The 20,507-nt window shown below is 35.9% G+C and overlaps 1 protein-coding gene across 17 annotated transcripts in view; it reads right to left on the bottom strand.

Moving 5' to 3' along the window:
• Positions 1–20,507, bottom strand: part of RIMS1 (regulating synaptic membrane exocytosis 1) — a 317,035-nt gene that overhangs the window by 36,181 nt on the left and 260,347 nt on the right. For 11 of the 17 annotated variants that reach the window (XM_040552091.1, XM_040552071.1, XM_040552073.1 and 8 more), the window contains one exon: positions 7,044–7,276. The exons of 5 other annotated variants lie outside the window; for them this stretch is intronic. In XM_040552091.1, the coding sequence (XP_040408025.1) occupies positions 7,044–7,276 (233 nt within the window). Of the gene's footprint in view, positions 1–7,043; positions 7,277–14,241; positions 14,547–20,507 lie in introns of those variants that run through there. One more of the 17 variants, XM_040552089.1, reaches the window with a different exon arrangement.

Raw genomic sequence — 20,507 nt, 5'->3', positions numbered from 1 at the left:
ACACTAAGCAGCAAGACAAGGCTAATGGGTGAGGTGCAGAAAGGAACACCACATTTCCACTAGGTTGCAGAAAGTTACTTCTCAAGGACACACAGACTGATACTAAAGAGGAGATCTGCAAAGTGTTTGCAAAAAACTCTGCAAAAAAAAAAGACCTGCAAAAAGGACTTAAGAAAATGGAGGTACCTGTAGGTAAAGAAGCTTGTGTAAACTCGTGTAAAGTGTTTTTGCAGAGATGAACACCCAATGCAAACAAATACTTTGGAAATTCTCCTCTACAAAGATGTGAAGAAACAAGTGAATTACAGAAAGCCAAACTAAACCCATTGGGTAACTCCATAGCTGTAAGGCTTACTGTAATTCTGATACCTATGATAATTTTGTGAATCTACCATCAGAAAATTTAAGATCTTGTAACACAAATAAAAAATTAAAAATGAGCAGCATCAGAAAGGAAATCCTATGAAAACGACAGAATATTATGCTAGACAGCAGAAAAAAAAAGGGCTGTTTCATCCCTACCATGTTACAAGCCTTGAGAAGTTTAAGATACCTTTCCTTCCGTTTTGACAGTTAGAAACTTCATTATAATTTCTAGACAGAGACAATGTTTACTCATAACTAATTTATACCCATTTGTTCTCATGCCACAGTTCCTGACAATGTTGCCCTTCAGCTTCAAAAACTCTTCTGCCTTTTTGATGTATTTTTCTCATTGGATTTTTACAGAGCAATCGTATCCCTGTCCAATCTTCATTTTTATAAGCTGATCAAATCAGGCAATAAATCATCCTTCAGGGTCTCTATTCCCTCAAACATCCAGCATTCATTTTCCTGAAGGTTGCGTCATGAGTATGCCAGATAAGCTGTCAGTGGTGCCTCTTTCAATGATATTAGCATTTTCTTAGCTGTCCAAGGAAACACCTTCTCTGATACATCTAGGACAGCATTTGCCTTTTCCTTGGCCAGACCTTATAAATAGCTTATATTCATCCAGTGATTTTTGTTACACCCATGTCTTCCTCTTCTACTCCTTCTAGATGACAGGACTCCCAGATTGCATCTGGAAATCTTCATCAGTCATTCTGAAAGGAATGTTCTTGCAATCTACATTACCACATTTTATCTGAATTCTACTATTCTGGTCCCCAAGTACATCGGTCCTTCCCCTGTATCACCTGGAAGTGATGCACTTTCCAAATCAGTATCATCAGCATATTTTGGCAACAAACACTCTGCCTCTTGTTAAAATATTAACAAGATCTGCCTGTTGTTTTTGTCTTAGAAACTCAACAAAGAAGCCCTCTCTGGATCTTCTTTTAGTAAAACCAGTTGATGCCCCTCTCTTAAGCAATGTCTTCCTTGACTTCCAGATTCCTTACTGATCTCTATGTTCTCCATCCAACCTAATAAAAATAGATGATTTACTGAAGTCTAGATAAAATTAGCCTACTGAACTTGTTTAACAATCAGCCTCCTTATCAAATAAATATAGTTTTATAAGTACAATTTATTTCATGACAAAAAAATACTTAGAGGCTGAGAGTTAAAAGAAACATGCTCAGAAATGCATTCTTGTCATTTTTTATAACAATCAATCAAAAATAAATGTGAAAAAAAATAAAAACACAAAACAACCCTGACTGCTAGAATAAAAGGCTGTTATGACCCTTGTAAAAAAAAAAAAAAAAAAAAAAAGACAATTATTTTCCTGAGTTCCCTTCCTTATGGAGGGAAACAATGTCTTTTTTGAGATAGAAAACAAACACCCTCCTTCTCCCAAAAGCCTTCACCCTTCAACATATTTAATTTCTGATTTATTATGTGCTTTATCTGTCCTTATTACTATATTGGCCTGTATGAAATCTCTTGTATCATAAAACTACTACAAGGAAGGACAGAAAATTATCCCTACTTGCACCACCAAAATGAAAAACCAGATTTCTTCTGGAAGTATCTACTCTGAAATGATGTAGCTCTGAAGGAAGATTCCTTTGCTTTGCTTAATTTTTGTTTCCCACAAAGTGTTTTTTCTTTTTTTTTTTTTTTTTTTTTTTTTTTAAATCACAACGTAGTAGTGCTTGCTAAGAACTAAGTACTCAGTAATTAAGTTTCTCCAGTGAACCGTCACATTCTGCATCACTAGAGGACACTTTTTGAAATGGACAGTGTTGTCTTTTCTAAACATTTACCTAGATTTCAATCTTCCAATAAAACCATGAGAAAAACAGTTCTTAAGATTATTCCTAGAAAGCGAAATGCTGGACAGTCAAACAGATGAAGTTCTCTTAAAGCTATATTGAGCACACAAAAATATCTCTCTTACAGCCAGCCATAGTGTGAAAATAAGATTATTAGGACTTCATTTCCTCACTTAGATGATGATAGCTTTTCTGAAATCAGGAATTTGGAGTTTAATTCAAGAGAACACGCAGAAAGTCACTTCTCCAATAGGTGAATTTCAGGAAATTATAAAAAATATACCGTAGCAGGGAATTCCATGTGAGGGCACATGCAATTTTTTCACGGGGAACTAGGTTATAAGATCCTCATGTGGTTTTGCTCAGATTGCCAGTTACTTCCTGAGTGAAGCAGACAGACAGACACTTAAGGATACCTTCCAAATAACCAGTCCACACACGCACAGAGATTTTTCCAGCCTGCTTTCACCTTGTGACAATACTTGATTTCAGCTCCACTTCACAGCACATAACCTGTCTGTGAGAGGTTAATATCTACAGCTTGACTTTTGGTTGCTGAAGTTAACCTTTTGAAACAGAAGATGGATTGCAAATAGAAATACTTCACTGTTGTTCACACCATAAACATGGCAAGGTATTTCCATTTAGAAAAACAACATGGCATAAGTGGAACATGATAGTGGACAAGCTCCCCATTCTTCCAGCCTCCTTAGCTTTCCCCTTCTCTGCCACTCTTCTGCTCTCATCTATTTCAAAGCAGGTATGGGAACAATGCACAATATCCCAGGCAAAGTCTCCTCTGTGTATGAGATCACTAATGCTTCTCGAGCAATGCCAGTGGAAAACAAGTCAGAATACTGATGTTAATGGTGTTGAGAACTGTGCAAAAATAAAATCAGACTCAAAAGCACTCATATTTTGAAGAAATAGAACCTATGGCTCAACAGGCTTACCAGTCACATCTCTGGTCACACACTTATCTCACACACTTATCTCAGAGCTGGCATTTTTTGTTCTTCTGTCTATACGAGTTATCATGTTCTGGATATCTTAAGTAAACACTTCCAAATTATTTTGTAATTCCTTTTAAACTTTTATTCTCAATGCTTTTGACAGAAAAGTTGGTCACCATTGGTAGTGACTAAAGAATGAAAATCCTCCAAGTCCCCCAATACAACAAACAAAAATACAGCCAGCCAACCTGCCCATTTGCCTTACAGAGAAAAAACCTGTCTTGCTAATCCAGTAGGCAATTGTATCAGGTTAAATATACGACAGAGATGTGACACTACCCTATCTCTGGTAGCAAGACAGTGAAGATACGGTGGCAGAATATTTGCAAAACACTGTAGGAACTTTAACAAAACAGGAAAAAGTATGCTCCTAACAGCAGATGATCTTTCTGAACCCCTATCTGCTGTCTGGGGCTTACAAAGCAAAAGGGAGGGATCCTTTCACCTTCTAAGGCACAACTCTGCGTGTACCAGGAGACTTGGGAGGGTGGGAATACTTTTTCTTTTGTGGGGCTTTGCTTCCTTTTTTCTTCATTTCATTGTGATAGTATATGACATGCTGGATCTTCATCAAAATACTGCCAGCAATTACAAGCCTTTTTTAACAAACTATAAAATCTACCCAATTTGTAGACACTACAAACAAACCATACTAAGTAAGGATTTCATTATTTCAATGAACGCTTACTAAAAGCGTTATGAAGTCTTAAACATAACTGAAAGGAAGGTGCATAACTGAAAAGGTACTTTTCCTTGCAGATTAACATAAAAATGAAAAGTAATCCTTTCGTTGACAATAGGCACAAATTCAGAAAAAAATATTTTCCAACAGTAGTGAACAATAAGTATGTACAAAATAATGAGATTACTGATCCTTCTAAATCTAACATACAAATGAATCTGACCCTTGTATACAAAGAGGATCACACATGCATGCGCAGGCTCATTCACACACTTCTTTTTCTATTGTAAAGAATATTAACTCTTAGAAATAAATGCTATCTAGTAGTAGTTTCATATGCATTATATATTTGGATAAGATTAAACCCATGCAATGTGCTAGAAGCAAGAATTATCTACAAAAAGTGTATTTCAGCCATTACTGACCATTTCTTCAAATGAAAAATCAAGATGGAAGTTAATTTTACTAGCTTTGATGACAATAACAAACTGGAAGTTTGGATATACACGTTTCCCAGAAATATGGAAACTCAGATTGTCAAGAAATATCCAACCTTTTGTATTATTTTTGGTCTTCTATTCTGAGTTCTCAGAAATGAATAAATACAAATATCATGAGTATATGACTTTCAGTCATGCAAGTCTTAAAAAATAAAAAAAATAAATAATTAAAACCAAACCAAACCAAAACTGACCAATTCAGAAAAAAGCTATGGAGGCTACACATACATATATTTTTTTATGTATATTTCCTTCAAAATATATGCTCTGTCACAACAGAATAGTCTCCCCAGGGAAGTAGTCACTGCACCAAGCCTGTCGGAGCTTAAGAAGCGTTTGGACTGTGCACTTAGTCACATGGTCTGAATTTTTGGGTTCACCTGTGTGGTGCCAGGAGTTGGGCTCGATGATCCTTGTGGGTCCCTTCCAACTCGGGATATTCTATGATTCTATGATAACAGCACACCTTCAGTTATTGATGACTTATAGCAGAAGTTCATACCTGGCACCACTTCTGTGCAGGCCCATAGACCTCCATACCAATTTAAAAGTTTCAAAATGTGTCTGTCTATTAGAATTGATTTTCATATAACCGTTTTTAAAGATCTAGTTTATATTGCATCATCAAAACAGATTTTTTACTGTGAGTAGCAGAGACATTATCAATTTACACATTCAACATATTAAAATGAATTAGACCTTCTTAGAGTCCTCCTCCCCTCTCATAGATACACCATAAGAAGGAAGGAAAGAGTGTCCCTGATTTAGGGCATGAGTATTTAGTCTCCAACAATGGATTGTCTTTGGAAAACCTATAAAATCTCACGTGTATATTGTTCTAAATATACATATGTTAATACAACTCACTGTTTTCTGACATAATTTAACTAAACAAATACTGACTAATAAAACATGCCACGTTTTATTTGCTCTGCTTTTACCAGAGATAGTACTGTTTGTCTGTATCACAGTGAGGCAAAGTAAATATCATTCTCAATTTTATTTTACAATCCTGAATAATATTTTTCACAATTTGCTGTTTGCATTTCATTATAACTTCAGGTGTTCCATTCCTTGCAAAATTTCTATTGTTTTGAAATTTGTATCAACCAACATTTGGAGAGCTATAGCATCTTTATGTGAAGAACGGGAACATCTGAGCTTTGAATAGATAATACTAGGAAGTGTTTGGAAGTCACAAGTTAGATTTTAAGTTAATTACCAACTACACTACGAAGTTCATGCAAGGTAAATCATCACTACATTTGGTAGTCCCCTGAGCTTTCCTCTTAATCATACAGTCCTGGTTCCTGGCTGGAGCAGGACTACTGGATAAGATGGAGCAAAGATTTTCTGTGGCACAGCAAATCCTGTTTCAATGAGATTTAGGAGCTAGAGAGGAATGCCAGATCAAGTTACAGAAACATTCTCACAGTCAGGCAGAGTGCTAATAATCCTACTGCATTTTTGAGCAATACAATATTACTTACAATTGTGGGCTTCAAATACACCTACTACACAGCTATCATTTGGTTCAACTGCATGATTATGTGTTTTCTGGCTTAAAACTCTCCTGAGTAGTATAGAAAAGTACTGAAATCATTTTATTAAAGCTGATTGAATTTTACATTATCTAACACTTCTACTGCTCATCTATAAATAACAGAAAAAAAAAGGAATATTTGATAATATAAATAAACAATATTATAACTTACCTTAGTTTAAATTATCCTGACTATATGACAGGAGAGCTGCAGTACAATTAAATTCTATGCTAGTCTGAAGCTTTTCAGCTTTTCCTTTTCTTTTTTTTTCCCCCTCCGCTTTATTTTAGTAACAAAGAACCCTTAGGGTCAGATCCTGCTCGCACTGAAGACAAGAGCAAAAATCTTCACTGGAGTTCAATAGGAGAAGGACAGTGACTTTAAAACATTTTTTTTTTTTCCTTTTGTATCTTTCTGTATGAGCTTTTGTTCCCTTCAGGCTGTACAGATATTAAGCTTTTAAGATTTCTGAAGTAGCACTAAAGAGTTGGAAGTCTTATGTTCCTAATGAAGCATCATGCTGTAGTCTAATTTATCTGAATTCACTGACCTCATTTTGCCAGTGTTGTTTTTAAGGGAAAAATATTAGATTTACTTTTGACTAACAAATCAAAGGTAGCTTTTAAAACCACATTTTTTTGGTACTACAGGTATTATTACAGGTATTAACCCGTTATAAAACTTACATAACTGACATTCATTTGCTCAGATTTCAACTCCTCCATTCATATTCAACTCTTCCACTAAAAGAAATTTTCTGTACGTAGAAGTCTGCTCTTACCCAAACCATTACCCACTGTTGATACCCACATATGTCTCTGTATTTCCTTGCCTACCTGTAAACAAGGCTTCTAAGAAATTAAACGCTTTTCATTTATCAGGACAGAAAGTTGTTATGGTACATAGTCTAAAAGGCATTTGTATATGGTTTCTTGTAGATGCCTAATGATCATAGAACATTAACACCTCAGAAATTCTTTCACAGCTGGAAATTCTTCTCTTGTAAGTGGACTATATACATGTAACACAGATGCCACAGATGAAAGAATGGTAAACCATGTCTGGTGAGAGTCCTGCATCTGAAGAACGTGCGTCTCACTCACCTGTTTGGCTAAGTTGAGATGTGCTTCTGCTCCTTCGAGACACTATGGCAACCACTTTGGCACTAAGGCTGGAACGCCTTTTCTTCCCACCTGTTCCAACTGTGCCGACAGCCGTGTCCGACTGACTCCCATCATTGTGCTCCAGCTTATACATCTCTCCGCTCACACTTGTGCTCTTAGTGATTCTCCCTGAAGTTCCCATCCGTCTGCCTTGCATTTTAGGAGTAAATGTACTACAGTTACAAAGTAAAAACAAACATGTTAATTTGTTTGTGTAGCAGTGCTTCCAAAAACCTGTTTTTTTTCATTTAGTAAATTAATTTTAAGTCTTGATACATTTTCTTTTTTTTTGGTTCTCATATATAAGCTTAATTTGGATATTCTTCAGACTATATATTTACAGTATTGTAATTTGCTCTTCACTTCTGTGAGGGAAAAGAAAAATGAATGCTTTCCCAATTGTTTTTCAGACTGACAGAGATACCGACAACACTGAATTTCATGTAGAGCCTTCCTGCATATATCCCCAGAATACAGAAAGCAATAAAACAGCAATTTTACTGCCAAAGAGAAAGGATACGGGACAAGAGAATATATGTAGGTTAATACATTTATCTTGTAGGCACTGTTCACAAAAGCCTTAAGACCTACTAGATATAAAGATATAATTTTCTATATTTTCATACTTTACAGAAAGAAGGGATAACATGCAGTATTCTGTATGTTTTTGCTCTCTCACTTTTTTAAAAGGTAACTACAATAATTGCAGTATGAAGGCAAAGCAATTTTGAGGCAAAAAAAAAACTAATAACCACAAAGAACTTTTATCGATTGATAGAAAGACAAATCTCTCTGTCAGTTCTGTTTGTTTTTCCTTAGCTATCATATTACAATTGAATGTTTCTATATGAATCCTTTTTCTGATCCTACACATGGAGGCTGGATGAAGTATTCAGAAACGTGCTCTGGAGAACAATCTCAAATATGCACAGGATGTACTAATACACAGTCACAACATTGCAATGAACAAGCGATGCCCTTGCTCTCATGGTAATGTTGAGTTAGTTATCACTCTGCAGAGACATGGAAATTTAAGCTGCAGTCTGACTCACTTCAGATGTAGTTGTTAAATCAGCCTAACAAGGAATATTCATTGTATCATAATTTGGTATTGCTGATTAGTAGGCCTATGGGCAACATACTAGTGATGGCCAGCCCCAATCCCCCGTCACCCTTAAAAAAGAAAGAGAAGGGTTCATTATCCCATTGCAAGTTTCAGACAGACAGGAAATCTTGCCAGGGAGACATGAAGGGGTCTGTGTGAGCAGAGATGACATCCCGTGACTTTGATGGACCTAGAACCTGGTAAAGCATAAATCAGTTCCTTCCAAAGACACATCTAGGGAAGTTTAAGGTGAGGATCATATAAGTTGTGTTTTACTGACAGTTACCAAGATTTACTAATGAGTGACCATATGTAAGAGCTGATAAAAATAGACAATTATTTTTGGAAGAAGCTGGAAAAGTCATGTCCTTGAACAGGCAACACTTAACAGCAAGGGACTAATCAGTCTCTGCATAGGCATGTACCCGTGTTCAGCACTTAGGATCTGCCCCTGTTAATTTCAGATTAAGCAAGACAACTACAGCATTTGCATAAACAATGTGCTATGTTGCACTACAGTGCTCATGAACACATTTCAGTGGACCACCTGAGGCATGCTCAGCTTAAAATAGATTCTCCTTTCTTCCCTCCTATCCCATTGCAACTTTAGTGACTGGTTTTTAGTTTTGCATGACAAAATGGAGGGACACATATTTTGACATTTCTATGTAATGTTCCCTTGTATTTTATTGGAGACTCCCCTCCCATACACACACACACATATATATTCAGTTTCCTTAGGAAGTATTTTAACTACACTTTTCACTCTTCTGGAAAACAAAAACAACAAAAAACTACTTCTTTTCATTTAAAATTAGTATCAAGTTGAGTAAAAAATGCATTAGTTTCATTTTTCAAAATAGAGAGATTTCTCCCTGAAAGCCATCAGCAGGGAGTTATAGAACTTGTGATGATATGTAAATGGCATTAACATCATCACAGTCTTAATGCCTTGACTGCAAAATCTTCTCACGTGAGTAGTTCTTTTGCTTAAGCAGTAGCTTAAATCTTCACACCATTAAGTTTGTGAAGTACCCATGTCCTTGCTTTAATGACAGACAGATTTTCTAAAATGTTTTAGAATCTGTAACCACAATTTTATGCAGATAGTCCAAATAGTAGAATTAAACACATGAGACTTCAATCCTATTGGCTAGACTGACTGCTTAAAAACATGCACAGTACAAATAAACTGGGTTTGGACCGAGAAGAGTTCTGAGAAGCGCTTCAGTCAGAAGCATGTCTGATACTGGTGGAAAACATCATCCTGGGAGCACTGTATATTGCAAAACTCAGCCCTTAAATACTGTTATCTTCTATTACTAGATGGTAATAGAAAGTTAAGAATTGGTCAGACATGGATCAAGCACTTAACTAACTCCCTTTGAGCTACTGATGATGTAATATACTACCTAAATAGGTACACCTCTCATGAAACTGTTTCTTGTCTGTTCTATATGAATATAAAATTACTTATTGTCATCAGTCCTTAGTAAAATTTACTGTATACATAAATTTGCCTATGCTGTGCTTTTGAAAAACACCAGCACTGTCGCTTTTTTCCCAGCTCTATAACAGACAGCTTTCAATTCAGGTAGCTATGCTTTAGTAAATAAACACTCTATCAAATGTGTGCTCACCAAACAAGCAATGAATTAAGTGACCTTTTTGGAACCTCTACAAGAGGAACTTTGTTACAGTTCCAAAGTTACGGACAGCACTTCTCAATCTGAATCAGTGTAAACACACAAATAATAAATATCTGCTAATCACACTTCTTTCCACAGAAGCAATTAATTGCACACATGCCCATGGTACACATCTTATCAGTCATGATAGTAAATAATTAACAACTTGTTCCTTCAGGCTCAGAAATAATAATAATCAGGACTACCCTAAATTTGTAGCATATCAGCACAGTAATCTATTTTTCTTTAAACCCCCCTCTCCTCCAAAACAGTTTCCAGGTCCGTACCCAGCCATGGCATTCAACATTCTTCCATTTTCCTTCAACATCGCCTAGGGAAACTGACACCTGGCATTGAGTTATGTGAAGGATGTATTGCTAAGTATCTATGGAATTTCTTTCTGTCTCGGTCTTTCATCCACTGAGCACTGTGTTTCTTTCCCTTCCTCAGTTGCTGTTTGGGACAAAATCTTAGGAACTGGTGATATATAGCTTTCTTCAGTTTGTACAGTAAATGTAAAGTTATCAAGCAAGATGGATTTATTAAAGGAAGAGACAAAGTCACATAAAGACACCATAACACAACATAAACCTTTTCTTCTCATGAAGCCAGGCTTTTAAGAATCTTTTTTTTTTTTTTTTGAGGGAAATAATTATTCCTTTCTTGGGTTTAATATAAACCATGCCCCTTATATAGTACAGATGCTTACTTCATAGGCTACACACACTATTGTCTTTTAAAGATGTAAGGGACACTGTCGTGTTATCTTTATTGTTGTTCATAGAATGCAATAACCTGTTCTTTACAAAAAATCTAAGCTACACGCTATTTTTTTCAAGTAACATGGATTTCTTTCTTTACCTCTCCACAAACACTGCAACATGAAAAAATATAAATCAGGATTGCCTGATTTAGAACATAACAGAACATTATTTAATAAAATAATCATCGTAATAATTAAATATAATAATTTTTATTACAAATAATTTATAGTAAAAGTCATTATGTTTCAAATAGCAAATAAATTTTAAAAAGCAGTGATGAACTCTACCAAGTTTATGCTGAAACTTCTGATAAAAATATTTTTCTACAATTTGAAAAGATTTAGGGAAGTTTACCATTCTTAATTTTGGGGCTGGATATAGTTCCATCACTCTTACACAGAATTTTGGCTATGGCAAGCAAATCTTAAATGTTTTCTCTCTAAAAAGAAGTGATATCACCTACTTGTACACTTATCAAGAAAATCTTAAAAATAGAGATCTAATGCAAAATGTGATAACACTGTCTAAATATGCAAACAACTTGCAGCAATAGCTCGGAGTGGTGTCCACAATCCCTGTATTTAAACAGAACCATTGATCCCTAATTCTGTATAACTACAGATACTGGTTTGCCAAAATCATTCGCACATCAGCCAGTTTCTGAATCTTGAGTCCTTTTTCTTCATCAGCTGAGGAGAGAAATCCTCTTACTCATGCTCATAGGTAGCAAGAAGGCAACAGCATTGATTGGTTTGCTTTTGTGGAGGAGGAAACACTGCCATTTCAGAGTCAGACCAAAAGTACAGTCTGATAACTGGGAAGGGCAGAACCTCACAGGTCTCATTTTCAAGGATCCTACTAACTACTTTGATTGGACATGGATACTTCCTTTCCACCAGTGCTTGGAATTGGATTTCAATGGTATTTCTGTGATGCTGATGATTCCTTCTATCCAAACGTTTCTTTCTTAGGATTTTGTTCCCATTTGGAGCCATAGAACCTTGACAACTCTGTAACTGTGTTTAGGAATCAATACTTTTTAAGAGAGAGAGAAGAACTGAAAATACTTCTTTCTGTTGAGAGCATCTCTTGACATTTAATTGAGCTATATTGGCATGTAGTTTGTTGAAATATTCTTTTATAGAATGTATTGTTTACAGCAATAAAAATGAATGAACTACAGAATCTGCCATGCAATTAAAGAAACAGCTGTTTATCCTACTACTGACTTTGCTCTAATAATTTCAAGCATTTATGGATATAACAAATACTAATCCTATGATATTTTTATGCCAATCTTTACTTTTTTGTACAAACTCTCATGCTCAAACCTCACATTATCTAATGTTAAGAATTTAGGGGTCAGTGATGTCTACCAACTGAGAAATATGAGTTGATAGTATTGTAGATTAAAGAAAATCCCATTTTTGGAATATTAATTTCCAAATTCAAGGGCTATGAATTTGTGCTTTTGGATTAATGGATAGATCACTTTTTTTTGAAGATACACATAAATTTAAATTTTCATTGTTTGCAAAAGATAGAAGGAGTTAAAAATTCACCTTAAAAAGATTTAGGTATTTGGAATTCAGATTAACCTTCTGCTTGTTTTTACCATACAAATACCAAGTTCAACTTTCCTAGGAAATATTTTCTAGTGTACTTCTGGTACAAAGTAGCCAGTAGTTTGCTAGAAACAGATTTAATGGGATAGGACCTGTATTCTGAGGATCAAATCATACAGCTGTCCAGTACTTCCACTTGTCATAACTGAGCAAACAGGGATAAAGATTAAGCTTCCTTTACATTCACCTAATCCCTGGGCTAATTTATTATTTGATGTTAACTGAAACAGTATCAAAAGAACAGACAGTTAAAATTCACTCGTCTAATTGAATACCTTTAAAATACGATATTTTTCTATTCCATTACTGGCTATCACTTAGAGACATAGTTCCTAGCTCACACTGTTACTTTCATCAGCATGCTTAGGGTTTAATTTATGAAGCACAAAGAAGCAAAAGACCGCCGTGAATGTACAGATTTACTTTTGCACTTAGCCATTCTGATAATAATATACCTAAATTTTTATTTTTCTTTACTAGACTTTCTGGGATTATTGACATATTCATTAAAATGTGGATATAAGTCTTTTGCAAGCTAAAATTGGTAAATTTTTAAGTTATATTGTCAATTCAAATCTGGTTGTCCTAACAACAAACAAATAAATGAATACAGTTTTCAATAGCAGGATAAATAAGAGTAACATATTAATCAGTATACTCCATTTATTTCTAAATGAAATATTTCACCTGCATTTTTATTTAATTTTATTTTACCAGCTTTATCAATTCTTTCAATGACTTCAGCAAAAATCTTATGCTGTTCCTAATTATTGGCATATCCGTGCATCTGTTTTACAGATGGAACTCATCTTTCAAAAGTACTGGAATAGCACATATAATTTAACTAATTTAGCACTAACTCCAATACTAACTTTAGCACAGCCCAAATACATTTTGTTCTCTTACATCTTCTTTTTAACATGGCATCCCATTCAGTTTTCTGACTGTTGCTTTTGATTACTACTTCTATGCCATGCACGATACATTAAGATAAATGAACCCAGTGAATAGTAGCTGTATCTCAGTGTAAATGTCCTAAGTTTGTTCAAAAGTTTTTACTGGTATTCCTACAAGTCTTTGATTATGTGCAGAATTAAAAAATTTTCACATCTGCAGAAGCCTATTTGTATCTAGGGGACATGATATAATGATTATATTTTTCCTGATATGGCAGATATTTTTAACTAAATCAGTAAAATATGGTTTCAAAAAAATAAACTTTACACATATTCATCCTGCAAAAAGAGTCACCCAACCATTATATTTTTAACCTAAGTGACACACTAAAGCGACGGTCCCCATGACCCAAGCCAGAGAGTGGAACGAGAACGGCCCGGAGCTGTCCTTCAGCACCAGCCTGCTCCCCGCAAAGGACGGAGTGCTCTCACTTTTCTGTCAGAACTTACGCACTCAAAACTGATCCTATCTGTACTACACAAGGTGAAATCCAGACTGTGGTTACATGACAGCAATCAGATTTGTGGAAGGAGGCAGCGCTTTCAGTTTTGCTAGCTGCCACTACCTGCGAGTGGTACTTCACTTCTGTCTGTGGGAATGAAGACTGAACTATTTAGATAAAAAAAATATTCAGAGTAGCATGAGTTGCAAGCTGACAGAAAAATTAACCCTGAAGTAAATTCTATAAAATGAACACAGTGTAAGGACAGTGTGGGTTACATTTGCTTGTATTAAACTATAGCATGCACAACTACATCAAACTGAAACAAAGCCAATTGCATGTATTAAATCACTGGATATTTTTCCTCATACAGATATCTAATACATATATACAAAATGAATGAAAACATACACCAAAAAAAATACATAGATTGAGAAAATTATTATATAGGTACACACTCTAGTTCCCAGTAACTATCTACCAATAGATAGATATTGCCTGAAAAAGAAAGATAGTAAGACACCGGAAGCCAGAACAAACTTTGCCCATAAACTCACCTATATAAAATCTGGAAGTATGTCCTTTCAGGGAAAAAACCTTAAATGATCAGCCATTGCTAAAATTACAGTATTAATTATCTTCATTATCTTAGACTCACTAATGAGTCAACAAAAATACTTTTTAGGTGTTTATTTTCTTGATCACTCATTTTTACTTCATCCATTTTTCAAATATTGCAAGCCACGAGTACACAAGTAATCCCCTGTATTTCTTGCAGTACAGATGATATTTTAACGTAAGTTCTTTCCAAAGAGTTGCAGTAACTTAAATCTTTAGACAGAATCCCTGGCCTTCACCAGTATGAGCTAGTAAGCTTCCTTTTTCTTCTGCTGAATGCAGAATCACGTACTAATTCATAGCCTCTATGGCACCCTTTTGCAATGAGGTAACTCATGAATACTAATAACCTCCTAAACATATAATAGTTATGGACCAAAGAGAAGATGAGCACTCCTTTAATAATGAGAAACATTACATTTCTAAAAATAATCTACATCTTGCTATTAGTATTATATGATATATAATTAATAAATCCAAACTCAAAGTACCTATCCACAAATTGCTCTGTCAGTCTTAGAATAGATAGCCTTATTTACCTATGATAAATAACATTGCTGTAAGATTAATTACTATGCAATTTATGGTATTTCATAAATTAATTCAAACATAGTGCTTTACAAACCAAAGGACAAACACATATCCCATATTAAAATTTAGTAAGTCAAGAGACTTTTTTAGACCACAAAGAAGTTGATTCAATGAAATAATCATTGTGTACAGTCTGTACCTACTGCAACTATATATCGATCTAACATGCACATTGATCCTATATTATATCCATAAAATAGCTATTAGAATCAGAAAGAATTTTCTTCTTCTGTAAAATCACTACATTAGAGTTGTTATAGTGTATTACAGTAGCTGAAATGCAGGAACTTGTAAATTATATTTGTTCAGGACAATATTCCAATTTTGTCAAAAAGACTTCCCAGTGACTCAGATACTTCCACTGGAATTAGAAAGCCTCAACCCCATTGTATTCAATGTGTAAACTCTCACTGAGGTAAGGGCTGGGGAAAATTTCATTCCAGATGTCTCTGGGAGCTTAACTGATTCACATCCTTCTTTGGAAGATTAGGAAATTTCCATGTTGGAATGTAGTATCTGAATCTGCTTTCTGCAAATGCCTGAGTAACACACCGACCAGTGAACTATGCAAGTTTCACAGCTCTCAAAGATCTCACAAGTTCACAAGATCTCACAAGATTTACAAGTTTTTAAACTTATAAAACTAACATTCCTCCATGAAATGAAAGAATAATAAGTTCATGAGTAATTCTTAACGTTATAAAAAATCAGAAGATTTCGAAGAACATTTCAATAAGTTAATTTATACTCTCTGAAGCACGCACAGAAGTTGTCTCTGCATGCAGGAACCTGTGTGTCTGTGTGCATACTCGTGGCACTATCAGCGTGAAGCCAACTAATCACATGAATCATAAAATGAAACCAACACAAAAGCAGTTAGCTACTGCAGGGACACTACTCCAAGTTAAGTATCGCTATTACTGCTGATGTGGAAAGGCTAATGGAATCAAAGGGCAAACAGCATCGTTGACCCAAACTTGACAGCAGATAGATGGGTATATTTTAGGGTCAAAGTATGAAACATAGCAAGCATGTAAATGTTAAATCTATATCAAGAAATTAGGTATCGTGGTGTGCGGGTATGACAAAAACGTAGTTTTTTACACTCACCTCTAAATTGAGAAAATTTCTTTCAGTAGCAAGAAGGATGAATGCACCAGTTTTTCTTTCTTTGTACAGCATTCAGCATATTATTCTCCCTGTCACATCGGGTTGTATCGCTTTTTCCCCACAAATGCATGAGGTACTACTGTACCTGTGCTCTTACTGCTCGTCATGTAAAAAGGCTAAATCATCGATATGAATCATTCGCTGGTCCTTTACAGAAGTAAATGGTAGCAACAGGTAACAGGCAAAAAGTAGGGAATGAATGGAGGAGTAAAATCTAAAAGGCTAAATAATACAGTGGAAGGACAGGAATAACAAAGAAAATATAGAAAATATGTTAAAAAGAAATTGAGACAGAGATAGACCAGGTGAGAGCTACTCTGAAGTACAGGAAAAAACTATTTTACTAAATTTCTTCATTCTAAAAATAACATGTACTGCCTGTTAAAAATGCTACAGCGCAATATTCTCATAATAAAAGTTTGTGCACTATATTTTATCTGAATCAACTGCAATAATTAAATTAAAAACTAATTAAAACTATTTTTCAGCCTTTTTCAAATCATGAAGAAAGGCTGTTGGTAACACAACAGTTTCTTTGAAAGAGGAAGCATAATTAGATAATTAAAAATGCACAAGCAATGCTTCATAGTAGATTTTTCATGTGCAGATGTTCTGAAGGGATTAAAGACTCCATCTTCCTCCCTCTCGGACAGAGGCATAAAGCAGTTTATAATGACGGATTTGAAAAAAATCATTATCTTTAGATAATGAATAATTAGAACATTAATTACTCTGGTTTCACCTTGGTCTTGTACACAAACGACCTCAGAATCAGACATTTCCATCTGTAATACACTGTTTGGGGGTAAAAACGATACATAATTATATTTTTAAGCAGCTTAGCTTAACTGTTTTCACATATCTTGCCTCTGCATTAACTATTTGGAGGATATCGCCCTCTATTTTCCTCCATAAAAGCAAGAGTTGTGACAAGTTAAACCAGTGTGCTTGCCCCAAGAGAGATCACCTAAGCAGCGATACTAATTAATTGCCGTTCATTTTTTTTCTCTTTAATGAAACTGAGAAATGCATTAGTTAATAAAAGAGTTTTGGTGCTGGTTTTTGAGCTGCAATTATTCATGGAAACAAAGCAGGATTCCTAATTTATGTCTGCTATTGTGGCAACCCTTGCACTATGGAGATTTTTGATTAAAAATGCTGGTCAGTTACACTGTTACTGGTTTGGGTGTTAGTGACATCTGTAATGAAAGTTTGTCAAACAGAAAATTTCCGTCTGTTTAACGCTCAAGGTTGATTTTTTCTTCTTTTCTATGTTCCAGACCATGACAGACCATCTAGACCTTTTGAAGGAGCTAAGAAAAACACACTGTACCATAAAATTGTACTGTACCATAATAAACAAGTAAATAAATTCACTTCACTTTGAAAAATACTTATGGCTGGTGCTTGACTGAAAGATGTGAATCCTTTTATCAGGCACAAACTGCCTTCTGTACCTTTGAGTATCTGTATAAATTTGTTGAAACAACATTTTTAAGTCATAGGTGTCATGTTAAGAGACTTGGAAGAGATCACCAGTGAAAATACCAAAAGACTTTCTATCACATCATGGTGTTGCACTCATTCACAACTCCTATTGCTGGTTAGATTGCACATTTCCTAAATATTACTATTTCACTTGCAGGCTAGAGGCAGAAAGTCAGTATTTTCCAGGAAATTTCTGTATCTTAGCTACCCTAGATCTGGGAAATTGAGACAAACTGTCAAGATGCAGGAAGGCTGCATCTTCTGTGACAGCAATCAGGCAAAACCCAAGACAAAGTCATCTGATTGGAGTGCAACATAGAAGGGAAATACAGTCATCTCTGGAAGGAAAGAGACTAGCTCACAATGAGAATGAAGAAGAAGAATAAGAAAACTCGGGGAATCCATTCTTCCGACAGCTTTTTCTGAAGGCAAGATGGTTCCTAAAAATCCCTGAGACTGAGCATGAGCCTTTCCAACATACCATCACAAATATTTATTGTATTCTGACCATCTCATGAGGTGGTCAGAATATCTTTTATATCAACAAAACACTCACTATCTCCTCACTTTTGCAGAGAAAGCACACTACTTTTTCAAGTGTCATTCACCATGTTCTGCAACTGTGACTTAACAAGCCTATAAACTGTTCAATCTTTTACTGTATAACTGGGTTAAGCAAAGAATTTTAAAGAACTGTATGTGTTTTTTGGTCCAAACTTTTCACATGATGTCACATGATGTGGGGATTGAATCCACAGTACCAAGCAAAAATAAACTCAGATGGAAGAGGCAGCATATGATCACTAACGAAGACATGTTAGAAGAGACTTGTCCATCATCACGTCAAAGCTCTAGGGCAGAGACCTGAAGAAATTGATTTGCCAGAGCAGTAATTATCCGTCTGAGCCAGAAGACCATCCTTTCTCTTCCTGCCACCACCCCACACCCCAATCCTCTAAAAGTGTTCTAGCTTCTGTAGCAAAGAACTTTAAATAAGACCGACTGTTTGTGCACAGTCTTCATTTATCCCTGGGACAGGCCCATACCATGTGCTGACTGAGGCAATTTCAGCAGAAAAAAATGTGAGATTAATTCAGTGAGTATGCCTACAGGTTTACAGAGCCAGGCTCAGTCCCAGTATTCCTACTTTTCAGCACTTAGCTTTGCACTCATCATATTCTTTTTGTATATTTTGTGAAAATTTTCTTTAGTAATCATGCATTATATTACACAGATTTGATTTTACTGACTTATGTCATTAAAAAATTCATATATAAATAGTAAAACTGACAGAATGTTTTATTCATATATGCAGGCAACAATCCTGCTATTTTCAGTCACCTTCTCCTGTTTTATTAAAATATGCCCATCAATTTAAAAGACATATTTTTTTTCCACTTTCCATTTTAGGCTACATTTTTATATCAGGTGAATTTTTATAAGATTTATTTTATTCTAAGATATCACAAACTGAAGAGCTGTAAACTGTAAGTTTTCCCTTTTTGTTTTCAGTTAAAGTATCAGAGATGGAGCAGTTTGCGTGATTTTAAATTTATTATGACAGCTCTTCAAGTCAATTTGATGGTCATTCTTCTACTTCTGGTCAATACTAGTTTCAATCAGTGCATTGAATTGCTTAGCCAGCCAAACTTTGTTAGAATTGTAGATTCTTGACTTTTGACATCTGAGTAATTTTTACTGATGAACTTAAACTTACCTTCACTGTTCCAGCTGAACTCTGATACTTCACTATGCTTGAATTTTGTAACTCATAAGTTATGTTACAAGTTATGAACCAAGTGCAAGGTCCTGCATCGTCCTGCATCTGGGCCAGGGCAATCCCAAGCATGAAGACATGCTGGACAGAGAATGGACTGAGAACAGCCCTGAGAAGATGGACCTGGGGATGGTGGTTGATGAGAAGTTCCAACAGGAGCTGGCAATGTGCTTTTGCAGCCCAGAAAGCCAGCTGTTTTGATGGGGCCTGGGCTCCATCAAAAGAAGGATGGACAGCAGGTCGAGGGAGGTGATTCTCCCTCTCTGTTCTGCTCTCGCGAGAATCCACCTGGAGGTCTGCGTTCAGCTCTGGAGCTCCCAGAACAAGAAGGGCATGGAAGTATTCAAACGAGTCCAGAGGAGGGCAATGGAGATGATCAAGGGGCTGGAGCACCTCTCTTATGAAGACAGGCTGAGGGAGTTGGTGTTGTTCAGCCTGGAGAAGAGAAGACTCCAGGCAGACCTTATAGAGCCCTTCCAGTACCTAAAGGAAGCCTACAGGAAAGATGGGGAGGGACTCTCTATCGGGGAGTGTAGTGATAGGACAAGGAGTAATGGCTTTAAACTAAAAAAAGGTAGATTTAGATTAGATATTAGGAAGAAATTATTTATTCTGAGGGTGGTGAGGCCCTGGCACAGGTTGCCCAGAGAAGCTGTGAATTTCCCATCCCTGGAGGTGTTCAAGGCCAGGCTGGATGGGACTTTGGGCAAGCTGGTCAAGCTGGCAAGGTGTCCCTGCCCATGGCAGGGTGTTGGGACTACATGATCTTTAAGATCCCTTCCAATCCAAACCATTCCATGGTTCTATGGTTTAGAGGCACAGAGACTAACCAAAAAATCATAGACTCATGTAAAAGATCGGCCTCCAACCACATTACTGTAAATTCTGTTCCCATACTTGTTCAACAGGAAACAGCCCATATAATTACTTTCCTGAGGAAACACTCTAGATAAAGAGACATGAAGTAACACAGGGACCAAAAGTGCTGTGTAAACAAACTAGCTCTGGAGTGAGAAGCCTCAGAGCGACACTTAGTGGCATTCTGCCCAACCTCACAAGTCCTGCAAGGCAGGGCTCCTGGGCTCCGTATAAGAAGTTGCTGACATGAAATAGCATGCTGGGATAAATCTGTTGTATATGAATAGCTGGAAATGCATGTTGTGATTATAAAAGGCACTC

The sequence above is a fragment of the Cygnus olor genome, chromosome 3, assembly GCF_009769625.2.
Source record: "Cygnus olor isolate bCygOlo1 chromosome 3, bCygOlo1.pri.v2, whole genome shotgun sequence".
Taxonomy (NCBI): Eukaryota; Metazoa; Chordata; class Aves; order Anseriformes; family Anatidae; genus Cygnus; species Cygnus olor.
The sequence above is the reverse complement of the archived record's forward strand: the minus strand, read 5'-3'. Positions and strand labels throughout refer to the sequence as shown.